Source organism: Drosophila virilis, chromosome 2 (assembly GCF_030788295.1).
Source record: "Drosophila virilis strain 15010-1051.87 chromosome 2, Dvir_AGI_RSII-ME, whole genome shotgun sequence".
Taxonomy (NCBI): Eukaryota; Metazoa; Arthropoda; class Insecta; order Diptera; family Drosophilidae; genus Drosophila; species Drosophila virilis.
The window spans coordinates 16,531,511-16,557,785 of record NC_091544.1 but is presented as its reverse complement, the minus strand read 5'-3'; the positions used below and the strand labels follow the sequence as shown (position 1 = coordinate 16,557,785).

Genomic DNA, 26,275 nt, shown 5'->3' with positions numbered 1-26,275 from the left:
GCGGAAAGCACCACGCTTAAAAGCAACGCCAACCAATTCAAGTCACATTGCATTTATTTATAAGCACTAAGCGAGAAGATGCAACCTGTCCATATGGCAGCGGCCTTGCCAACTGTGCATGCAGGCAACAGTTGCCGTTAGATGCGGCATTACCAGCTCTCACTATGAGTGTGATTAAAGCAGAAAGTAATGCTTAAGTTTTATTTGATGTGCTGTTTGCTGATGCTGATTCGATAGATTTTATTTGAGCAAAATCAGTATTTTACAATTTCACTATGCCCTTTACATATATGGAAAAGCTTAACAACATCGAACCCATATATCATATTGCTGGCATAGGAACGATCGGTCGAAAATTAAGTTATTGTTAGAAAAACTTTTTTTAAATATCTTTACAAAACTTTGGACCTTCTAGTTTTTTTCATGCGTCGCACACAAAGAAGTTATATCTTATCATCTCCAGACATCCTATATTATAAAGCTATATCGGCAAATTGGCGAAATATGAGTTTATGTTTGAAAAAGTATTATGTTTTTTAAGATATCTACACCAAACTAGCAACTACGTGGTTTTCACAAATATATATAATCGTCAGCGTGTCGAAGATAGTCGTTTTCTTTGATTTCCTTTGTTGTATGTAAAATTTTAACTAAGTGTTGACGCCACCTAGCGGTCAGCTTGGGCAAAAGGCAATTTTACGGCTGGGGCACTACTTTATTAGCATGCAACAACATAACAAATGCAAAAATGTCCAACTGAAAAATACATTTAACTAGGAAATGAAAAACAGCACTGTCACTGACAAGGATGCGAGAGAGTAAGAGCGAGAGAGAGATAGAAAGCGAGATGGGGAAACAGAAGAAAGAGCATTCTGACAGCACGCCATTTGGGCACATGGCAATTTCCGTCGAGAGCACATGACAAAAATTGTAGAGCATGCCACAGGACGGATGCGGTGGTGCGGTGGAAGAGGTGCTGCGGCCGTACGTTAGTAAGGCAAATTCTTTTTGGCCAAACTCTAACAAAAAGTTAAAGGTTTAATTGTGCGCAACGCTTAAAATGCAAGGCTGTACAGTCAGAAGGGGGGCGAGGAAGTTGCAGGTTTGTGCTGTGAGTGCAACATCTGTGACAAGTTTTATTAAGTTTATTTTATATTTTCACATTTGCTGGTGTGCGCAGAGGAGAGGAAAAGGGTTAACGACGTGCTATCACAATTTTGTCGGCTTGCATTGTGTTTGTGTGTGCCAGTTTGTGTGGTCAGCAGGGTAAGGAGATGCTTTGTTGCAGCTTTGATAATATCAAATGTGGATGCTATAAATAGAAGTTAGTGAAGTCTGGGGCATAGGGAGTGCTGCCCTGTCACACACAATTTTTATATGGCAGGTGCTCACACACACTTGACTGCTCAATGGCCTTTGCAAGCTAGAGTCAGCTTCAGTTGAAGTTGTCGCACGCCGGACAAAGGTCACTTAAAGCGCTTGCATACTCGTAAAACGTTTAAATGAAAGAAAAGCTAAGGGTTACAAGCGCCAGGGTGTGGGGAGTAGGGGAAAATAGCAAAGGAGCTGGTGGAGCGGCAGGTAATGCATATCCTCGAGGGAAGCTCGTCGGGTGTGTAAAATATTTAAGTGCCATCAGTTGCAGTCATACTTTTTTAATTGACTTATCAATAATTCATGCGAAAAACACACACATATGCACACGAGGCAGCGGGTTAAAGGGTAAGCTAGAAGGAGACAGGACATATGCCACACTTTCATAAATACAAATGAAGTCAGCGGCTGAGCGCGAACGCGAAAGGTGTGACAAGTGCGAGAGATTCGAGCTGTTGGCCAGGTCGACGACTTGCCTTGGAATATTTATACACATATGTATGTCCTGTGCACGCCCTGCCACGCTGGGTGATGCAAGGTAGCAGTCAGGAATGTGCCCATTGTACACGGCAAAAAATTCCATTTTAAACTTAAGCCTTAATAAGTTTTATAGGATTTTTAAATTGCGGCTTTATTTTTTCTATGTATACATATATTTCATTTATTTATTAATTTTTGTATTTATACAATTTTTTATCCTGGAGTCCAGTTGCCGTCATATACCAGTTGACTGCTAAGACTTAATCCTCTTCAAAAAGGTTGTTTTACTTTCTGACTTGTTTTAACTAAAACGACTGGGGTTGGGTAGGTTGTAGGTGGGTTGCATCAGATGAGTGCAAAAAATAAATATTCGATGATTTTTCAAGCCAAAAATCGTTACTAAATCTCATGCAGTAGATTCCCAGCAGATTTAATACATCTCATAGATATTATTGCAGACACTTCAGCATAGGGCCCAGGCTAAGTATAAACCATATTTGTTTAAAATTAGAATAAATTTTCTGTCTTTGAGTTCGGTTCATGAATCCGATATTAAGCAAATTCACAAGCCCAGGTTTTGGTCTCCAATATGAATTTATAGCTTTAATAAAACGATTCATATTATAATTTAGATATTTTCATATAGAAGTTGGAGAGTAAATTTTATCCCTACTTTATTGAGGCCCAAAATATGAAATCTATATCCATCTATCTGACTCTCAAATAAACGCTTGTAGAATTAAACCAGAATATCTTTGAGCAAGATATGGTGCGATTCGGGAGTTATTTGTGTGTTGAGTTATGGTAAAAAATTAGGTGGAAGTCCAGGTGAATATTTTATTGATTATCATTAATCATATAACTGTTGTTATTATGTGTTTTATTTATGCTAAGACAGCTTACATTATTGTTTCAAGTATTTTTTGCAGTGTTCAGCCATTTCGCCCTATATTTAATTTGATTAATTTGAAGGGACAGCAGAGTTATTTCTGCTTACTGAATTCCTGCTGCAAATATTTTTCATTTTCGTGTTCATCTTTATCTTGTGCTCCACTCTTGGCAATTTCAACTGTAGCCCAAAGTGGAAGCACGTGATTGATGCATTTTTAATGCGCTTTTTGGGGAAGCAGTTTAATGCATTACACTAAAGGGGTTGAAGAAGAGATGTGAAGAGCGGTGGCGCGGACTGGAAATTGGGCCCGCAGTGGTTATATTCGCAATTTTTGTTGTTGATGTTGGTATTGCGCATTCGTTTGAAAAATGCAATTGCGTTGCGCGCCATTATTAAGCCTTTAAATAAATTTAGTTGACATCTCGCGTGCATCACATTATAAATATTTTTTGAAAAACATAATCAGGGCAAAGGTTGAGGACGCAAACAAAAGCAGAGCAGTAGAGCATTATACATCAAGGATAAAATCAAATTTAACGCATCGCTTCCATTCGTGCAAAGGTTGCCTAAGGAGGAGAGTCTTGTGAATGCGCCTCGCTTGCTGAATGCTTTGAGTTTGGGCTCTGCGCCCTGGGCTGCTTTAAGAAAGGCCACGTAGCACTTGACATGAGCGGAGACAAATGCATACACACACACAGACACTCACACACATATATATACTCACACATGCACTCTCACTGAGGGGGCTCACAGGAGGGCGTTTAAGTGTGATTTAGGGCGTGGGTGGGGACCTTGGGCACGTGCCGTCGGATAACGCGCCGTAGCTCAGTGGGAAGTCGCCGCCAAATGAAAAAGAAGCAGCGTGAAAAATGTGTAGCATATGACAAGGCGCATAATCAAAAGCAAAGTAAACCAAAGGCTGGCCGAATCCTCCGGCAGAGCCAGCGCCGCCAGCCTCTTCAGCTGCCTGATGCACATGCCCGCTTACATTGGGGGCGCAGAGGCGAGCTGCTGCGTTTGGTTCTTATAACACAATATTACACCCCACCGAAAAAAAAGGGGAAAAATCAAAAGTCAGTTCACAAAATGTTACGCCCGAGCTGCCGGTTGATGTAGCGCGCACAGCTCTACACATGAAAGTGGCATTGGTAATGGGCTAGAGATTAGAATGTCTGTGTGGCTGTGCGTGGGTGTGTGTGTCAGCGTTTGTGGGTGAGTATGTGTGTGCGTGTGTGGGACTATGTGTATAAATGTTCAAATACACGCACTTGACATTTCAATCATGAGTTTGTTTGCGTACGGCTTATTATCTGCGCTTGGACTTTTACGATGCAACTCAAATATTCAACAAATTCAGGAAAATATTTTAGGTTAACGTTGCTGGGACAATATTTATAGGTATTACTATAATATGACACATCTCTCATTAATGTATGCTTGTTTAATGGGAAAACACTTTCATGTTCGATTCTATCAGAGGTAAATGTATTTCTGGTAATATTTCTGTATGATTATTACTATTTATGTATGTATATGATTATAACGAAATTTGAAGAATTTCTAAATATTAACTATCTGCGAATAATTTTTCACTATTTTCGAATACAACTCGCCCAACCTGAAGAGCGAACGGAGCTCCGGTGTCGTAAAGTTTTCTTTAACAACGTTTATATTCCTAGAGAGTATGTCTAGTTGATAACACAAGAGAAAGGAAATTTTTGTTTGCAAGAACTTTTGATTTCAAGTTTGAAACGCAATTTATTACATTTTAGATGTATTCTCTGTGGCCCCGTCCTGCAGATACATTTTGTTAAATAACAATTGGTTTGTTCTCCCTTGCAGTTAACTACCTTTGCGTTGGTAACTTAAAACTTGGGGGTGAGGCCACTTTTTTAAAATTAAATAAAAAATAATGGTATTTCTTGGCTTCTATCGCAACGGCCTCGAATTATATTTTTGATCACTTGAGCAGCATTTGGCCACAAACCGATTATTTTGATAACTTAGTTGGAAAAAAGTAAACTCTTAGTTATCGACTCCAAAAGTTTTCGAGTTTTGTCTTCCCTTGAAAATGGGTTGTCGCACTTACCTCTTCCTCATTGCTGGCCGTGTTCACGGAGTCCATGCTCTGTGATAGTCCCAGCGGGGCGAGCGCCATCTGATTTTCCATTATGCTGGCGTCTCTGCTGTTGTTGCCGATTATTGCTGTTGTTGTTGCTGCTGTTGTGTTTGTGTTGTTGTTGTTGCTGTCGCTGGCGACTGTTGCTGCTGTTGCCGCGGCGCTAACGCTGCCCGCCGGCGAGGGAGTTGTCGGCGCTGAAATGGACGCTGACTCGTGCGACTGTGACTCGTGCGCAGAGCTGCCCGGGGAATTGCTATTTGTAATGTTGTTGCCTGCTGTGGCTGTTGCTGCTGTGGCAACGCTTAGCGCAGTGGTTGTTACTGCTTGGGTGTTACTGGCGACAGTTGCTGCTGATGTGCTGCTGCTGCTGCCGCTCTGTTGCTGCTGTTTGTTGTTGCTGCTGCTCAGCACCAAATGCTGATGCTGTGGCGTGTACTGTGCGTGCGCGTGACGCAGCTGATAGCCGCTGTAATGGGCAGGTGTCTGCTGCTGCTGCTGTTGCAGCGCAGCGACGTGCTGCTGCTGTTGCTGATGCGCAGCGGCAGCTGCAACGGCTGAGTGCTGTAGATGCTGATTGAGCAGAGCTGCGGCGGCGGCCGCCTGATTGTACTGCGCCAAACGCTGCTGCTGCTGTTGCTGATGATGTTGCTGGTGTGTATGGGTTGCCTGTTGCTGTGAGGCAGCGACTGCGTAGGCGACCTGCTGCTGCTGTTGCTGCTGCTGTTGCTGGTGGTGCGCGGCAACTGCGGCCGCAAACTGTGTGGGATGTGCAAAGCTCAGTTGATGGCCCTTGAGCGCAGCTGCTGCTGCTGCTGCGGCTGCGGCGGCTGCTGCTGCTGCCGGCGAGCTAGCGTACTGCAAATGGGCACTGGGTGCGGTGACTGCTGCTGCGGGCACTGGCAGCACAGATACGGCGGCGGCGCACTGGCGCTTGGGCGACGGCGACAACACCTGTGGGGCACTCGCTGGCGTTTGCGGCAGCGTCGGCCTGCGTTTAATCGCAATCGACGAAATGGTGATGGCTTTTTCAAACACTGGCTGCTGGTTTTGTGTGTTGGTATTGGTATTGGTGTTGGTGTTGGGTATTATGGGTGTTGCTGTCGTCAGCGTTGTCAGCGTCGGCGTCGTCGTCACTGCGGGCAGCAGTTGCAGTTGCGGTTCGGCGATGTGGAGCAGATGGTGATGGCTGCCCAACAGGTTTTGATTCTGGTAGTGGGCTATGTTGGCGACTCAGTTAACCTGAAAGAGGGCAATAAAAGGATTGAACCACATTATTGGTTTGCTGGACAAATATTTGAGCTGCTTTTTTATTATTGCCTTAGAAATATAGTAAAATTTGCAAATAACATTTCCATATTGTCAATAATACTTGTAAGTTGATTCAACATACTGCAAATGTTCGCACCCCACAAGACGTGTGATTGGCGGTCCGTAAGAGAGGGCTACGCAAGAGGCTGTGCTTGAAAAAGCTGCATAATTCAAGAGCAAACATGGCGACAATTCAATAGAAAATATAACACAGTGAGCGAAATTCGAGCATCCAAACTTGTTCCAAGCTTCAAGTGTACCAATGGCAATATTCAAGATGTGCTCTTTCCGTTTTGTCAACTGAAACTGAAATTTCATCAGCTGTATGTGCTGCAACAGGCGACACCTTGTTCCGAATTCGACAACCAATTCGCGTGGTGTTGAGTTTTTGTAATCTAAAAAACGAATTTGGGGACCAGACTGTGACGAACAGAACGCATTTGACCAAGTGAAGAGCAAAATAAACATTTTCGCCAATTTTAGGGCACACAAATTTCCTTAATTTCACTTTGCTGCAGACAAAAATGTTAACTTTTACAGTTTTCAAACACTTTCTTTGAATTGTAATAGTGTATTTATATATAAGATTTATATTTAATGAGAAAAACAAACCTTTTTTAAAAACTCGATTATGAGAAAAATGATTGCTCTTCGATTATTCTTATCGATAACATCAACTTGTGTATTCGATAGTTTAAGAACCAGTTGAATTCAATGTATAAGTTGACGCACATATATATGTTGTTTGGTTAGTGGTTGACAAAAACAAATAAACTAAGCGTGACTTCTTTTTATTATCGATAACAATGACATAGTGCCTTCGATAATAAACCACAAACTAAATACGCATATTACTGAACCAGTTCTATTTTTTTTTATGTGAGCGAACCAGTTGAATGCATTAAACGTAAAAGTTGACGAGACCGAATTAAAACAACAGAGTTCAAGAACAAAGAACGCGCCTGTGATAGAATAATGATAAGCAGGAAGACGCTCGTAGAAAATGAGCAAATGAAAGAAAACACAGACAGCATGCAAATTGTGTAGGTCAGTCCCAGACACGATGCCAACAATTCGCACTGTGTATTTCTATTCCGTTTGTATTTCGCTTTCGGTTATCGCCAAGAGCCATCGGCAGTATCCGCAGCTGCTGGCAACTCCATTGCGCAGTCAAGAAGAGAATCTGAATACAGCTGAATGAGAATAACAGCAACCGCAAAGAAAATAAACAAACGAAAAGACAGACATTCCGACAGTTTGGACATACAGAATGGGAATCGAATATAGACACACACACACATATGCGAAACAACTTGAAAATTGAGCTGACAACAAACCGAAATTGTATTACAAACGAGCGCTCCAAAAATATGCACATAACTAAAGCTATGATCCCAGAGAGATACCATATGTATATACCGTACATATGAGTGTTCGTATTGTACAATATATGCACATATTTGACTACAATACACAAACAGGGCTATGAATGCGGATTATAATGGCGCCAGGGAAGCACTAAGGACACACGGCGAGCGGCAACAAGCGACTCGAATCTGTCGCCCATCAACGCCCGAGTATTGTATGTGTATCTGTATCTGTATCTGTGGGTTGGCGACGCCAAGCATCTTAGATACGATATATCGCCTCACTTTGCATACGACAAATTATGCAGACAATAAATACGGCAGCAGGGGTATATATAAGTATCCTCTTACACCACCCTCTCTCCTCGAAACTTCCAGTAGCAAGAGCTTGATAGCCCCAAATGTGTTGCTTTTATTTGGGATGCGGCTATTGGCAACACTTGAGTTAATTGCACACAACGTTTGCTAATCATAATTCAAATTTAAAGCGATCAGGCAGACCGTGGTTGGGTTGTGGGATGAAGAATTAGCTACAAGCAAGGGGTGTTGCCGCGGTGTCAGCTGCTTTACACCCACAACATTTATAATTAATGGATATACAAAAACTAATCGCCAGGAAGAATACACAATACATAATATATGACAAATATTTAAATAGGCTGCTATGCCAGCGACGCATGCTAGATTTATGTCCGAAATGCGAACAATTTTGAATTTAATGTCAGCGACCGACAGTGCGTATGCGCAATATACATAAATTTCTACTAACTCTGTTTCCATTTAGTTGTCTAACTCGGTCATTTGTTGTAGAGTTTGATGCCAAACAATTAGCTATCGCAATTTTCCATTAAATTTAAATGCATGAAAGCCACATGTTGCAGCGGCTGAGGACAAAAATGTCGTGTTTAATATCATATATTATATGAAAGGCAATCTGCGGTGGTCAGAAACCATTTTATACTGAAATTTCAGTAGCAACATAAAATTTGAGAAAGAAAAAAAATACTACTCGGCTTGTTATCTTCCCAATTATAAGGAAACTTGTGTTTAGATAGTCGGGCTAAAACGTTAGATTTTACATTTCTCATTCAAGTTGACATATTCTTTTATAAATGTTAAGGTTTCAATGTTTCAACATAAAAAATCAACTTTTCAGTATAAAAAGTTCTATAAATTGTAAAAACTATAATTGATAATTTACAATAATTCTTCATTTGCAAATGCCTGTATAAGCATTTATTTATTAGCTCAATGTCTATATATAATATAAGTATATATAAATATGTGGTCATCTTAAAGCTTTTACGATCACATCATTTTCTAATCGCTATTTGCAATTCTTACAGTACTTGCAAAAAGCATAATAGATAAATCAATTCCCAACTAGGAATCGCCAATCTTGTGATATTTGGCAGAACATCTACTTTTTCTAAAAGTCAAATATTTTGTTCGTTCGTTTTTATTTATTGCACTGTCCTCTACTATGGGGTTATGTATAATATGTGCTGTGAAATTTGCACAACAGCGATAAAGCAATAACAACAACAACAATCAAGCATTTGCGTTACAAATTCTAGCACACAAAAGCCCTGACAGCAACTATAATGACGCAGCCTTTGTTGTTGTTTATCGTTGGTCTGCCATGGAAATTAGTCAGTAGAGACTCAAAAGTACAGCGCAACAAAAGCAGCAACAACCAACAACAACAGCCAGCCAAATACTAGTCACAAATATTGCTAATGAATTTCCCGCACGCTTGCTGAGCTCACAGCCAGCCAAGTCGCGTCTCTCTAATCGACTTCCATTTTGCATTGTTTTTATAATTTGTTTTATTTCTATATTTTTTTCTATATACACATTTTTAAACAAAAAAACCCCTGAAACGGAAGTTGGGCGCGTTTTTGTTGGGGCTGGCGCAAAACAAATATAATTAAATGTAATTTTTATAATGACAAATGCGTTTTATTGTTATTTCAACCACTAACCGAAACGCGAAACGAAACTCGGAGGCAGTAGCAACAAATGCCACGCCCTAAAAACCGACCTAAATTGGTCGCAAATTGGAGCAATTTTCGATTTCCTTGCTCTCGATTTAAACCTTAAGTTTGGCCTTAAATTTACATATCACCGTCGATTTTTGGGAGTTGCGGGGCACTCGGGGAGTTCCCATCGTGGCACATAATTATCTCCACGATTCCTGTCGCTCGAATTGGGTCAATTGGGCGGTGCCACGCCTTCAGCGGCGCTGATTACATACAAAATGGTCTCGCTGGGCTAGCTGGGCTGTACTGTAGCTAAACAGATCTATTGTAATAGATACAGTCTGTTGTGTAAAGCAACAGACGCTAATCGATGCACGCCCACGTTCCCATCATCATCATCATTATCATAATGATCATTATGATCGTTGTAAAGAGGCGGAAAACGAGTTTCTCAGCTGCTGCACTGCTGCTGCTGCCATAAAAATAAAGATGATTTTGGGCCGGCGGATCACTTGTCAGCGGTTTGGCGTCTCACAATTGCCATTTGCAACAGCAACAAAAACTGCAGCTGCAACAACAACAATTAGCATTGCTAATGGCGGCAGATAAACTAAACGCAAGTGCACGTTACGTGTACCCCGCCCACGTGATCTCAGCCTTTTATATATATAAGTAGATGCCCCCCGCTCATCTTTTGACCCTGCTACAGATACTCGCTCGCATCCAAAAGATACCTTGAGTCGTAGGTAGTTTTCTATCTATGACCAAATTCGTCAGCTGGGCTCTGGGAGGAGATGAGCCCGAGCTTGAGCCGGGGCTCGAATGCGAGATGGCATCCGCCCAGTGGCTCCGACACTGCTAGACTACAAAATACTTAAAGTGGTTTTGGCCATAAATGTTGGTGTTGTTTTTTGTTGGCATTGTTATTGTTGCTGCGCAGCGTATCGTGCTCACTGTTTGTATCATAATTAATATTTAATAGGCCAGACAACTTTTCTTAAAACTGACTTTGATATACCCAGGCGGCTGATTCGTAATACGTTGTGCACTATCATAAAATGGGTATTATAATATGTTAGTCAGCCAGAAAGAAGGGAATCATCATGACTTGGTTAAAATGTGACCACGGAGGAATGTGGCATAAACTGCAAGCAAGATCTGTAAATTATATTTTTATGAGAGGCTAGAATCTAAGCTTTCCCATAGAGACCAGGATTCCGAGAATTTGGATCCCTTTAACGAGGCTTAAACTTGTTGAGAATTACAAGCGAAGAAAAAACAGCAAAGCAGGCCAGTTCACTTTTGAATTTGAACCGATTTGCTCATATTTTGATGTCTATTGTCAGGAAAGGGTCTGAAATGAGAAACCGAAACCTTTCCTAAAATGAACAGAGGATTTTTCGGATATTATAAACATGCCAGAATTATTTTAGTATATTTCATTCATATAAAACTAATTGATATGCATTTGAAGGAGAATAAACAGAAAATTTATAAAAAAACAGCAAATGATCTATTCAAAAATATAATCTGTAGAAATGTAGCAAAATAACCAATCGATGCAATAATCTTTTCAATCTCTACACATACGTATACAACCTGATATCAATTTAAGCAAAAATTGAGGAGCTTCTGAAGTGTATTCAAGTTTCGGCTCGTTGGCCACAAAGCATATTTTCATTTCGAGCTATTTTTGTTTCTGTATTTTATTTTGACTGTCTTTACTATGAAACATACAGCAAGAAGGGGGCTGGCAGCTCAACTCAGTTGAGCTCAGCTCGGTTTACGTTGCCATGGTTATGTGCGCATATTAAATACAATGCTCAAGAAACATATATATATTTTTTTATAACTTGGCATGCTCCAATTCGTTGGCGCAAGGCGGTGGCAGTGCCAGATATAGACACACGGCAGGCAGCAGCTCTTGGTGGTCTCCATTTGCTGGGACTGCCAGCCATTCGAAATGATGGCAACTGCGAGTACGTACTAGTATCTTGTATCTGCAAGATAGTTAGTTTTGCGTTTTGCTAGCAAAAGTTCTTTCAACGTGACTTGCCTACTGGCGGCGCTTGCTCTTTGGAGCTGCCTTCCCTCCCACCTACCCCTTTGCTCCTGTTTAGTTTGAGCATTTTTTGAAAATTACAAAATCCATTAAGTTGCTTGCACGCAACTTAAACATAAATCCATCATACGCCATGTAGCGCACACTCAAACACACACATGCACAGACACACGCACACATTTGGTTAGGGTAGTAGCCACGCCCAGCCGCCTCCCCGTTAGCTGCTGGTTTTTATTATCCACGGCATATTCAATGCACAAACATTCAGACACTCGACTAGGTAAGTAGGTTGGGCCCCCGTCTTCGTCTACGTCTACGTCCACATCTCCAACTCCATCATCGTCTTGGTCTTTCGCGTCTTGCAGGGCTTTCTATTTAATTTCCCAGCTAGCTGGCAAACTTCTGGGCTCAATCAGCCATCGACTTTGACTTTTTGTGCCAGCAGACAGCATATAATTTTTTTCTCACATTTTTTTCATTTGATACTTTCAAATTTCCAGCATGCAATCAATAAATGTTAGTTCAATTCGCCTTTACTGTTTACCATTGTGAATGTCAATCTCATTTAATGCACTTCCGTTTGCTTAATGGGTATTTGCGGATCATTCGCATACATACTATATATTACATAGACATATATGCGGAACTAATATGCACAAATTGTGTGATAATAAATAGTGCAGTTGCCTTATCATATTTGTCAGCCAGTGTTGGTCAATAATCTGTTCATCTGAAATCTGAACTATTGCGCCCTGATATTTTTGTTAACATCGCAAGCGCTTAATTACATGAAACGCACCAGTTTATCAGAAACTTATCTGGCAACAACTGATAGCGACAATAAGCGTAGTCAGGTCGAGAGTGCGCCCATAAATCGTGCATCCGAAAGATACTCACTCACACACACAGATACATCTACACATTTGAATAGAGATTGTTAGATAGACGTGCTCACTCACGGCAATTGTGGCCATTAATGTAATAGACGTCGACCGAAAAGAACAGGCGGGCAGCCAGTTACCAGCCGAGATGTAAAAGATGTGAAAATGTAAAACTCATGCGCAGATTGAATACAAGATTTGGCTCACTCACAACGTTGAGAACTGTGTGTGAAACTAGTTCAAAAGTTCAAGCGAACAGTGACGAACGTTAGATGGAAGCTAAAGCTGGCGCTGGAGCTCAAGCTGAAACTGAAGCGTGTGCCCTGCGTGGCACGATCTGTTGCCCAGAGAAAGGTAGCCCAAAAGCAGAGTTTAATGGTGCTTGAGAATACCCTTTAGCCGTTAACTACATAAGGTATTTGCAGATATTGTCATGTTATGTGGAATTGACCCTGAAAAATGTTAAGAGCTGTTGTACGTGAGCAATCCTTGACAAATATCTAGACGCCGCATAACTTGCTAATAATCTGTTAGCTGTACCATACATAACATACATATATAATAGATAGTTTTGTGGGTTTTACAGGGTATAATATGATTAAAATGTATCATATGCATGTGCTGGCGACTCGCAAATAAATAAATAAAGCGGATTTCTTGTTTAAGCCAAAGAACTATTGACTGTTAGTAAGTAAATGATACTCTAAAACGAGATGATTTATTACAGGGTACATTACAGTTGTTCATTTGTTTGCTTTTGTTTTCTTGTAAGCGTGTTAATCATTTTAGTTTAAGCAAGCGAAAGGCATGCTCGCATGCTAAAGACTGATGCATAGCCACAGGGTGTTTGATAGTTTATCAATTTCTCTCATCGAACTTTTGCTTTCCAGTTGGGTTGGCTATAAATAGCTATAGAGCTCAATGGCAATCATAATAAGCTTGGCCCAATCGAGTTTCGAGTGCTTTGGTGTGGAGAGTCGCATCCACAGAGCGCTACTTCAATCAGCCTTCGTAAGCTGCCATCGAATCGGGCATCGTTTCAATTGTTGCTTTGTGGTTTACATTGTTATCGTATCCAGCATACAACCACATTTGGCATGCTTTCCCATGGCCTCTCACATCAAGTACTCGGCTAGTTACGTATATAAACCATATAGACCGCACGTTTGATGTACGTGTACATATATTTCGTTGCTGAAATGTAGTTGATTTTGTCATTGATTTTCGTTTATATCATAGGCAACAAAAACAAAAAACATCAGATAAGACCAGACCACAATCAAAGTACAGCCAAATGACAAATCATCAGCATCAATGTCAAAGTCAGCGTTAACGAAACAATTCAAATAGCTTTCTGTCAGTCTTTATACTCTATACTAGAAGAGATATGATATGGCACCTCTTGGCTGCGAGCTGCCATTAAATTCAGTGAGGTCCATTAGCATTTGCAATTAATTTTCATTTCTGGCAAATTTGTGCAAATTTCAAAGCACTGGGAAATAACAGAATAATATACGCCAGCTAAGCTCTGCCATAGGCAGTGTGTTTCATTCTCTCTCTCTCTCTCTCTCTATCTCTCTCTCTCTCTCTCTATACATATTATTTTTTATTGCTTCAACCGAGATTAATTAACGTTAATTTTGCATAATTAAAGCATCAGCCCCAGAGAGAGACAGAGAGAATGGCCAGCAGCTCAACAGCTTTGGAAAGTAGTTCAGAGGGGGTCGAGTTCATAATCTTTGACAAGGGAAACTGGTTGGGTTCACATTTTAGATACTCTCTCAGGTTCAGTGTCAAGGGTCATGCCACTCATTTTCAATTAAAACTCTTGTAATGCCGCATGGAAATGCTTTATGGCCACAGCTTTACTTCTATTTCTGTTTTTTTTTTTTTTTGTGACATGAAAAGGCTTCTTGAATAACTCATTCTATGTAACTTGTTGGTAAGTCTCAGTGGGCCAGTAAATCTGCATGCAATTAAAATTGCAAAAGCCCAAAATCTCGTTGCCCAAAATGAGCGCCCAATGTCACAGAGTCAACTACAACAAGAAGCTGTCAGCTGCTCAATTATTTGCATAAACAGAAGGCCCCAATGACAAAAACAACCACAACAAATCTAAGAAAAAACAATCTATCTATTCAAAAGAGCAACAACAACCACAGGGCCTGTGTTTAAGTTGAATTCAGCATTTTGCGATTGCCCCCGAGCCCATTTCTTATATTTCATTTTATTATATGCAAAGGATAGAATGAATTAGTCATAAGCTCAGCTTGTGGATTGAACAGCAATGATTTTAAGCAAGAGTTAATGGAAATATTTTAAGATATTTTGCCAACAATTTTACACAGAAAAAAAGCCTGGCTCAACAAAGGCTGTTTGAAATTTAATATTGTATAGGTTGAAGCATATTTCCAAATAGAATTCCTATCCTTATGGCCAAAGCAAATGAATTTTTGCCATTCCTATTTTCATTAAGAGTTTTCCCATTTTCTCAGTTTACCGTTGACCACAAAAGTGCATGCGACAGGCAGAATATGGCAAACTGTTTATTGAATTTGGTAACCACAAAAGGATTTTGAGAGATGCAAATAAATTTTGACAAATACCAAAAAATCAAAAACCTGAGACAGACAGTTCAAATGACCAAGCCAAAAGCCATCAATATCAACTCAATTTGTGGTTAATACTTGATAGTAATTTTTAAATTTAAGAAAATATTGCTCAAATGAAAAGAGCAATTTCTGAGGCAACTCAGCGCAAGTAGCACTCATTAAATATATGTAGGAGCCTATGTAAATTGCGTCAAATAAAGCGCAAAACGCGCGTGCCAGTTCGTTCTTTCTTTTGTATACCCTACCAAAGGGTCGTATTTAGTTCTGTCATGATAATCGGTTAACACCCTAAATAAGTCGTTTAACCGTTTGTTATATATATATATATATATTTATATATTTATTCCTGATTTATTTAAACCATCTAAATGGAATTATAAGAGATAATGAAAAAAATGCACTAAAAAAATCTGGCATCGTTGGAATATTTTTGTGCACATGATGAGAAATTGAGAATTAAATATTCGAAATAATTACAAATTAGAAATGAACAACAAATGAAGGTATCGCATATTATGTGTTCTATGGGTAGAGCATTTAATCTTCGACTTTAACGAGGAGTTTCTCGCATTTCTCTTGTTTTTATTTTTATTAGGTTTTCGTACTCGTAGTTCATTCCGGATTGGCCCCTCCATTCATTCTGGAGTATGATGTCATTAATTAATGTGAATGAGTTCAGTATGATGTCAATTAGCTGCGGAAAGCGCACTTGACGGCGCTGCACTGCACAGTTTGTTGTAAAACTCGTTGCTGATGTTTTTTTAAGATACAAACATACACACACACACACACACACACACACATATGTACACAAAAAGGCACACGCAATGGTCATATTTTATGAGCATTTCCAATTGAGAGGCCTCCACGAGCAGCAGCTGTGGAATATGAACGGACAGCTTGCCGCCGCTTTGGCTGCGAGGGGCTACTGCTGGGACTTGTGTCCGTAAAACTTGAAATCTTTATCATAATATCCAAAATGTGCACAAAGTTTTGCATAAGAATGCTTAACAATAGTTAAGACTCTGCTGTACGCGCAGTCGGATTCGCATTTGGAGATTTGAATAGCAGCTCCCAAGCAGCTACAGAGACAGCAACAGAAACTAAGCAGAGTCATTAAAACTGACTGCTTGCCACGCCCATTTACGCCCAGCAGAGCATACAACAGCTGACGCAAGAAAGAAAATGCGAATTATAATAATAAGTAAATGCAATAAAATGAAAATCCAACTGGGGAAATTTTATTTGATTTATTGTTGTTGCTCCGCATTTGAAGCAGTACGAAAAAAGCCCCAAAGCAGCAAAGTAAAAGCAAAGCATAAGAAAATCAGAAGAAAAGCACAAGAAAAGAAAAGCATTATGCTGATAAAGTGCTTGGGGGGAAAGACAAGTGACAAAAGTTTTTATGCGTTGAAGGGATTTGCTGGTCCAGCAGGTAGAATTTCGGTTGGAGGCTAATCTCCCGCCCAGCCCAGTCACCCATCTACTAACTAGCATAACTTACGCACAGTTCGAGTTGTGGACTTGGTTTGTGTCTTGGTTTACATACCTGAAAATAAACAAAAGACGATGGAAAAATACGTTAGAATCGAGCAAATGTTTGGCAACTTATAAATCTTAAAGTCTAATTTACGAGCGCATGCATTTAAATTTCAGCAGCAGCTACAGATGCAGATTGCAGATTTCAGATACAAATGCCGATGCCGATGCCGATTCCGATACAGATACAGATACATCTCACAGATGCACAAAGAGTCCGTTTGTAGATTTATAGAAAAATAGAAGGTTAGCCAAGCTTTGGAGCAGACGTGGGAATAGCAGTTGCCTCAGTTGGACTCTTTCTCCTATGTGCCGCCCATTTTGAAAGTTTATTAGCCTGTCTCTCCCCGATGACCGGGCCGATGATCTGAGCCGTGAGGAGGCCCCCTCACCGAGACGCAAATTGTATGGATTGTGGGCATGGGTAACATTTAGCTAGGTGCCGGTTTTATTTTCTAGTTCTTTTCGTTTTAGTTTTATTTTGCTTTTGTTTTTTGGTATTGTTCAAAATGCCCTGTTGGCCCAAAAAAAACGTTCACATTGATTTTTCGATTTGTTTGCCAATTGTTGCTACACTTTGTTGATGGATGATTGTTTTGTTGTTGTTTTTTTTTTTTCTGAAAATGTTGCTATGTGGCGAAAGGCGAAATCTGCTTAGATTGTGAGCCAACGAATGCTATGGCCAGCATTTGGTTTTGAAGAGTCAAAGCCTTTCACCTAACCGAGCATCGTGCAGCTCAGCTTGTGGAACACACAAGCGTATATTTCAATTATGTTTGCCCCAGACACGGCCCAGCCCAACATACACACTTCGGAATATCATCGAGTATTATTCATTTTGCTATTTGTGTGTAAAATTTTTATTTATTTTTGCCTCTTTGCCTGAAAACAGTCTAAAGGGAGGATACATATGTATTGCTTACTTGCTTTAATTCAATTATTTACAACCAAGGGTTTTGGAATTTACATATTTGGCAATAGCAAATGTTTTTTTTAAAACCCTCTCAATATATTTGATTAAAAGTGTTTAATATTGCCTTGAACGCATTATTATTATTATTATATTTACCGACTGGCTACCAAGATCTATATCGATATAAACTTAGTATGTGGGTTTCACAAGCTTAACAATTTACGAACAACTGTTTTAAAAGGCATAATTTGTAATCATTTTAAAAGATTTCTGGCTTCTAGAATTTTTAGCTATCCAAAATAAATAGGTTTTTGATTTTCGTATGCGTTTTTTAAGCTTGCAAGCCATTTGGAATCTACTGTTCATCAAAATGTATTCATATAAACATTTAAGTATGTCCAATTCCCATATCTATTTAGGAAGGCATAGCTCAATAACACATAATTTGTGCATGTGCATCTGATGTGTATATGAGTTCATACGTATTAAAGGTCTGTGCCCCTTTATAAATTGGTGCCAGGCATGGCCTAGTCAAAAAGACTTTAACTAGAGCATAACTAAGGAAGTTTATTGAATAATTTCGTTGCACGCATTCCATTCTCAGCTCTAATTTGGCTTGCACTGACCCGATTGGCTGCCTAGCCTGTCTCCTAGTCTGTTATGATATACGTGGTCGTTACTATTCTGTTGTTTTGCGACCATGCATATCATAAAGTAAACTCTAGTTGCTGTGTGCATTTATTTAGTTAGAGCCGTCGCCTCCTCCGCTAATGATGTGCAAATAGTCGCCCACACGACCAAAAAAAAAATAAATGAAGATATATACAGACGCCGTATATATATTTATACATATATATTTTAAGAAATAAAGCGACAAAAGAGAGTCCGGCAAGCACTTGACAATTGTGGCTCAGTTTGCTCAGTTGTTGGCAGCATGAAACACAAGAAGAAGAAGAGGTGCAGCGCAACGGAACAGGGAAGACTCCTCAATTAGCTTATGGTTGGGATGTAGACGCACACAACTACACTCACACACACACAGACGCACACATCGTCATGCGACTACCCCTTTTACAAATGCGATATGTTGATATGTTCTGGCTCTACCCCTAAACAGCAGCTGAACTCCCAGCCCGCCTTCACATCCCTTTGTATTTATGTGTGTGTGTGTGTGTGCACCTTGTGCCACATCCTTTGTTGGCTGCTCGCTCCATGTTTTATTTTCTTCGCTTTTATTTACACATGCTATTTGATGGCCTGCCTAAAGACCTGTACAGTGGGCACGCATTCGCTGCAGGGGTTGAGGCTGACAGGTAGTTAGTGCCTAGCCGGGGGTTGATCACAAAGTGTAAGTCTCAGATTACATGCTGGTGCACTTAAACCCCCTTCACCGCTAGTCCGTTTGGCTCCCCTCAAGGATTGGCGACACGTCACCATTTCCAACGTCTCAACTCGAGTCGATTCGTTTATTTACCTTGGAGCGAGAGACAGAAACTGTTTGCCGCCACCACCTAACCACCACGCCACGACATGTGTGAGTGTGACCGAGGGGTGTGGTGCCAATTACAATAACAACAGCAACAGTCGGCACGGAAGTGGTTTTGATTTAATGCCAAGATGCCGCCGTCGAAGCCGACGTTGCGTCGCCGAAGAATGACGCAAGATAAACAGCTGCTTCCCAGCCAAACAGGTGACGACAGGTAGCCGCAACGGCAATGGCAACGGCAAGGCGCAAAGTCACACAAAAATCACTGCGAAAGGTGCCCTGGCAAAGTCGCGAAATACGCAAAGACTTGGCCATTTAAGAAGAAAAATAAAAAGGAACACACAAGTTAATTGTCGGCATGCTTAGAAATATGTATAGGCGACTTTAAACAGGTGGCTGCCGAGAAATATTTGTTTGGGAGAGAAAAAAGGGAACAAAAAAACAAATATTAAAAATGTTGAGCTGTCAAAACATCTTTAATTAAATTAAATTTATAATTTTTTTTATAATAAAACAAATAATTATATAAAAAAAATAATTAACAAAATTGAAAGAGCAATACAAATATGTTTAAATATGGAAATATCAACTCCAAGCATTAATACCACGCTTCTGTCTAAATCTTCTTTGATTAATAAAAGTTTTTGAACACTTCGCTTTCCCAAAAATAGTTGCTTGATTAATCAGAATTGATGGAACTGCCAAAGAAGTCTATGTGCTTCATTGATTATTTTCATACTTATGTGTATATATATATATATATCAAAAGATAACATAGGTAAATGCCCAGAAATTGCTTACATTTTGTAAGGTTTATAGTCTAAACAAATATTCGATTTAGCTTATCTATTTTTATATCGAGCCGTCCTACACCGCCCTCCAATAATATTGCCACGAGTATAGCTCGAAATCAGATCCGTCACGCAATTTGATTGGCATGCCTGCGGTTGATTTAATTTGTAATTGCAGTTAAAACGAGATTTCAGGCTTCTATACAAAATTCGAACCAGTAAATACAATAAACAGCAAGAGCGGGCGACAGGCGAAGGGAGGCTGCCTCCAAAGGTGGGCAGTGTGTGGTCGGACGGGGAGCGGTGCGCAAAAGTGGGAGGCTGCTTTAAAGCTAATGCTCGCCTTGGGTGCGTTTGTGGCTTATTGGCAATCAAAATGAGCAAACGTTGACGATGGTTATGCACAAGACAATGGATACAGTGTTCGAAATTTTATAGAGCTTCAATTTGGCATTGCACATTCAAAGAGCCAAATGTTTAGGTTATCTCAGCTGAATGAATGCCACATTTTTCTCTCAGTCTAAAAGCGTCAACTTGCTCAGAAGAGATAACGCTTTTAGGTTTTCTCGGGCTTATTAAAGCCTTAGCATGACTTAAGGAGCATGACTGAAAGCAGGCATTTTACTACCTACCAAATTCTCTCAGTGTACAACCTCTACCTTGGCTTGTTTTCATTGTTACAATGCCTACATCGTGTGCGTGTGGGCCAGCTTATCTATGCGCACGTCTCACTGTCGAGCTGATTAGCATAATTGGCTGTCTGTTAAATTTAGCGTTTAATTAATATATGAATTTGGCTAGCAGAAAGCATTAAATGCAACAACAACAATAATCAGCTGGGCAATGTTAGTGAGATACAGCTATGAATATATGTAGATCTGTCTATATGAATTACTGGGCTGCTTTAAGCGGCGTGTGCTCCAGTTTCCACTTCCTGCCAGCTCATCAGAGCCACTTGAACAAAGCCTTGCCATAATTGACTTCTAGCCCAGCAGCACACGCACACACACACACACACACACACACACAACTACACGACCACACGCCCACACCAACAGCACGAATACTTGTACAGTCGCACGGCGCCTCAGCTTGCCACAAAAACAAAAAATATATACACACATATATAGATACATCCATACAGAAGTATGTAAGAGATTGCGCTCCAGAAACCAAATTCCCAGCCCTCGCCCTACACTTAACATGTTCATCAATTGCTCGACGAGACTTTCGCCGACATAGACAAAGTGTCGGACTAACAACCACTTGGCCAAGCGCGTGGCTAGGGTTGTAGATAGGGGAGGGTAAGGGCGAAGGCAGACATGAGAATCTGGCCACAACACAAAACAATGCAACAAACGGTAGCTGCGAGTGGTGGGCAGCTGTCGTGGAGGGGGGAGCGAAGAGATGAAGAAGTCAAGTTTGAGCCGTGAAATTGTTTGGCATGAAAAAAATTGCAGCTTGAGTTGGGAACTGGAACGACAACAACAATAACAACCAGAACAACAACAACAGTATCGCAGCAAGTGCAACACAATCTTTAGGCGTGCCACGCCCACGCCTCAAAAGCAAAACACAATTTGTTAGACGCCCACATTGAAGGTCTCTCAACGCAAAGATGAAGCGGAAGCATCAGCAACTACGTTGGCAAACAAATTTTTGAGAGCTTTTTGATAAATCGTTGGCAAATCCGCGTCGACTTAAAATTAAAGTCGACAAAAATAGTGAAGATCTAATTAACTTAAGATCTAACATCTGTTTCTCTGGGCAAAACATCATCAAGGCCTAAATCCAGTGTCTGTTTTGGCAAAAAGTAGAAAAGTAAAAGCAATAGGCAATAGACGCATATAGACATGTTCCTAATTCCGTTTCCAAATTAACTTCAAAAAAGATGAAAAAGGCTTTAAAAGTCTGCAATTTGAAAATTCAGCAATTCAATTGAATTCCAGCAGATTCAGACTTTTTATTCGAACTATTTTTTTAAATGCCTTTATATCTGATTTTATATAAAATTTCTTGTTAATGAGTTTTTTAAATAAATAAATAAGATTTAGCAATAAATAGTCAATTCTTCTAACAAGAAATTTACATTTCTCTGTGCTTTTTGATATAATCTTTATAAAATATATTTCTTGAGGTCTTGGAAAAATGAAAGGACTACAATAAAGTTGATTTCAAACAAAAATCTTTTACTTATATCAATCGTATCTATTTATTTAAAAACCTAACATAAGTTCTTAAAAAAAAACATTAGGTATTTTTGAGATGTTTAAAATCAACTTTAAATCGTTCAGAATTTGTTATTTATTATATCTTATTTCTCATTTCAATTTAATTTACAGAGTTTTAGTTTCATTTTTATCAGGAATTCAGAACATAAACTCGATTACGAAAGCGAATTTGGCACAGTTTTAAATGTCTTCTATTAGAAAGAGATTAAAAATAAATAATTGGTGTGCTCCCTTCTCTTTAACTAGTTCTTCCTAGGAACAGTTTGTTCATAATTTTCATTCTTCTTTCCTCATTTTCTTTTTTTTTTCTTTTTTTTTTTGTTCTAACAACTCATTTAGTTACAGCAGACGCTAAAATAACTCGCACAGTTGAGTCTTATGAATGTCATCGTCGTTAAACAAGTTAAACAAGTTTGTGGCGCGACCTCAAGGGCAAATTTCGCCGCAAAAGAATCAACGCGGAGCCACATTTGACACTTGGCGATGGCTCTCTACCCAAAGATGACCGTGTGGCATGCCAAGGGCCGGCATTTATCATTAGAGGCAGTTGATAAATTTGTGCGGCTTATGCAAATTATAGATGACGAGTCAATAAAGCAAAGCTGCATAATTAGGATGACCCCCCGTAAATCAGCTACACTCCTCCCGCCCTGCTCAACTATGATAAAGTGGAAAGTGTTGCTGCCCACTTGGCACATCGCAGCACGGCTGGCTAATGAACTCTGTGGAGTCAATTGGCCAACAACAAGCAAATTTCAACTGCAGTCGAAGCGCGACTGCGGCTTTCCCAATAAGGCAATAATCACCCGCCCGCGCCCGCTCCCCAGTGTTCCAAAAAAGCATAGCTCAAGTGTAAACAGATACCAGAACCTCGGCCATGCGCTAGAGAGTAATGTCTATGAAATGGAGTGTGGAAAGGAATGGGGCGGGGAGTAGCTAGTGTGGTGTAGGGGGGGAAGGGGGGTCGCATTTCATGGCTGGCAACAGTTGCGCAAATTTGCACAAAAGACGACGTCAACAGGTGCGAGCCCATTTCCATTCCCAGCAATAGCGCAAATTCTATTTATTTAGTTACACATTTTGTTGTATTCATTTGTAATACTCGCTCACAAAGTGAAAGGCGAGTACATTTGTTTTTATTAAAGTATGATGCCTGAAAATTGGGCATATATACAGATAAACTGTAAAGCTGGTTTGGATATTTCTCGGGTAATTAACAACTGCTGAGCACCTCAAGGCATTGATCTGGCAATATATGTTGTCTACGCGATCTAAGTGTTCAAGGCAACCAGAAAATATTATACATTAGTTGTAACACAGAAATCACTGGAAATGCTCTGACTTTTTCGGAGTGTTGTCTGAGCATATGCCAGACCTTTTGCTGCTTTTGAAATTCAAATACATATTTACTACAAAATGAATTAAGGAAATGAAAAAGTTTTTGAGTACTCCCAGTGTATAACATTTCGTTCTGAGCGGATATTCTGCAGTCGGTTGCATTCGATTGCAAAGTTTCTACTTTTTTATTGTTTTCGGTCTCTCAGTTAATTGTATCGTTTGTGGCGCCGTTTATTTTTTTTTTTTTTTTGTTTTTTACTTGAACATGTTCAATTTCGAATTGCTCAACCGATTTGTGCAACTATTGGCAACCTCGAGGCAATGCCAGCTTTATGCTGTATTCCACACCACTTAACTCCATTTTGAACGATGAATCCCCACTTCATATTAACTAAAATATGCAAATGCAGCTCAACTCGGTGCGGCGCGGTTCGGTTCAGTATTTGTGTTGATGGCCAACAAACAGAAAGTGATGCAACCTCAGCGCAGACCCCAAAAGACACCAATCTCAGCAGAAAATACATATAACCAAGTGGTGTCAACGTTTACCCAGCCATCGGCAATGCCACAGACATCTTCTCCAGCTCTTGCCCCCGGGGCAGCAGTGTCTTCAGCTGTTGTTGCTGCTGCGGCTGATGCTAGGCAAACAAATGCCTCGCCGGCAAATGCTGTCAGTCGCTCTGTAATGATCTTCAACTAACAGCTGAAAAAAAAATAAAAATAAAAAATACAACTCTCAAACACACACACACACTGTGCAGTTGTTGTTGATGATGATGTGATGGAATGGGTTGGAATGATGACATGGCTGTAAGTCAATGGCAAGCCGAATGCATATCGAGGCTAGAGATGTGCGCGTGACACGAAGCAAACAGGAAATATGCTAAATATATTGTTATATATATATTACATTTTGAGGGCAGTTTTCTAACATTTGATATAAGATATATGTCAGCATCATACATTTCGAAAGCAAAGGCCAATGCAGGGCAAAGGCAAAACCAATAATTATGCAATTAATACATGGTTATTCATATAAAGGCCAACTACATGGAAAAATCCTCTCCTTCAATTAGGTGGACACCTATTTTGGGCGGAAGTTTTATCTTAAACTGTTATCAAGCCAGAGAGCTTTGCACTGTATCATGATAAGAAATGGCAAATCGCACATTAATTAATTGAGAAATCATACACGAAAAACATTCACATTAATTTTTAGTTGAAAAATCGCTGAACCAAACCAAAATCAAATTCAAACCGAGCTGATGATAATGATGATATGGTATGGGTTTCTTAATCGATAAAATGAGGAGACAGGTATAGACACCAAATTTGACAGGTACTTAACTTGATTTTCCAACTTGGTTCTCACTTTTATTCACAATTTTGTATAAAGAATTTTAATATTCTATAAATTAAACTATATATAGGTATATGTATATAAATTAAAGCGCACTTTGTAAATAAATGTGAGAGACAAGTTGAAAAATACAGTTCACGAATCGAACCAGCAAACATTTGTGTGGGATGTGATCAAAAGTGTAATTCTAATTTGTTTGCTACCAACCCTCGCTCTCACTCTCGCACTCTCTCACACTCTATCTCGCTCTCTGTCATTCTCTATCTGTTTTTAATCCCCAACATATGCACACACAGGTTCATCTCTAAAGCTCAAGCTTCAGCTGGTTGCTGCCGCATGTTGCCGCGTTGTGCCACCGTTTGCAAGTGGAAACAGTTATTGGAATTTTACTTTATGCGCTGATTTAGCCATTGTCTTTGACTGAGTCGCAACTTTAGCGGCAAGTTGGATTTGTTTCGTCTGTGCGCCGGGGAAACTCGTGCATGCAACCTGAAGCTTGCAACCTGGAGTTGCTGCCTTTTGCCTATGGTTAAGACACTCCTTGCCCCACCCCTCTAACTTGGCCCGCACTGACTCTGTTGCCATTGTAATGACGTTTGCGTCATGCGCGTGATGGTGGCAACGTGTAAGTATCTTTTGGCAGTCTAAAGTATCTTTAGCTTTAGCTGTATCTATGACTGTAACTGTAGCTGTGTTCGTATTGTTGTGCACTTGTAGAGCTCCCTCAAGCGCTGCGTCGCGTCTCGTCTCACATTTCGCATTTAGTCGTAAGTATTGTGTAATGTTGGTGGTTGTTGTTGCTTGTTGTTGTCTGCTGACTGGAATTGGGTAATCTATATGGCCAATATCGAATGCAATTCCGCCGCAACTTCATTCACAATTTGTCAAGCTTTGACAACTGTTTGAATACAATTTTTCACAGATACATTTGCATAGTTGATCAATTTTGGTAGTTTTGAGGTTAAGCCTTTTGATAAATCGCAATGCGCGGCTGTCACAGATGTATCTACTACCGCAAGATACAAATGTAGCTCATGGATAGAGTGTAGCTGGGGTCATCAATCAGCAACTGCATGTGAATACTCCTAACAATTGCAATAATTTATTTAACAATTTTAGGTTTTAGCTTAGCCAGGAAGACACATCGACAGAGAGAAAGGGAGAGAGAGAAAGAGAGCTACGTTTTTGGTCAGCACGTGCGCCTACAAAAATAAATTTGAGAATTTATTACCCCGGCTCTAGTGAGTGCCGCTTGTAGCATAGTGGTTATATAGAGGTTGCATGTTCATTTGTGGCTTGCGTGCAGCTCACACACACACACACATACACACACACACATATATATATATATACACACGCAAACACTCACGCCCCAATGCTAGTTTGTAATTTGCGGCCCAACCCCGAAAAAAGGCTGCTAGCAACCCTCGCAACATTTTTGCTGGCCTCTAACGAGCCTCGAGCCAAGCGACAGCTGATGGCGTTTCCTGCCTCCGCCACTTGGCCCACAGAGTCGCCATCGTCGTCTGTTTTATGG

General features: G+C 40.1%; 2 protein-coding genes across 2 annotated transcripts in view; one reads left to right on the top strand and one right to left on the bottom strand.

Moving 5' to 3' along the window:
- cpo (couch potato) overlaps positions 1-6,098 on the bottom strand; it is a gene marked incomplete at its 5' end in the record, with an annotated part of 62,937 nt that extends 56,839 nt beyond the window's left edge. The window contains 1 exon segment of the mRNA XM_070207691.1: positions 4,836-6,098. Coding sequence (XP_070063792.1) covers positions 4,836-6,098 — 1,263 coding nt within the window.
- The window catches only part of Rim (Rab3 interacting molecule), a 277,876-nt gene that overhangs the window by 154,457 nt on the left and 97,144 nt on the right, over positions 1-26,275 (top strand). The gene's annotated exons all lie outside the window — the stretch shown is intronic.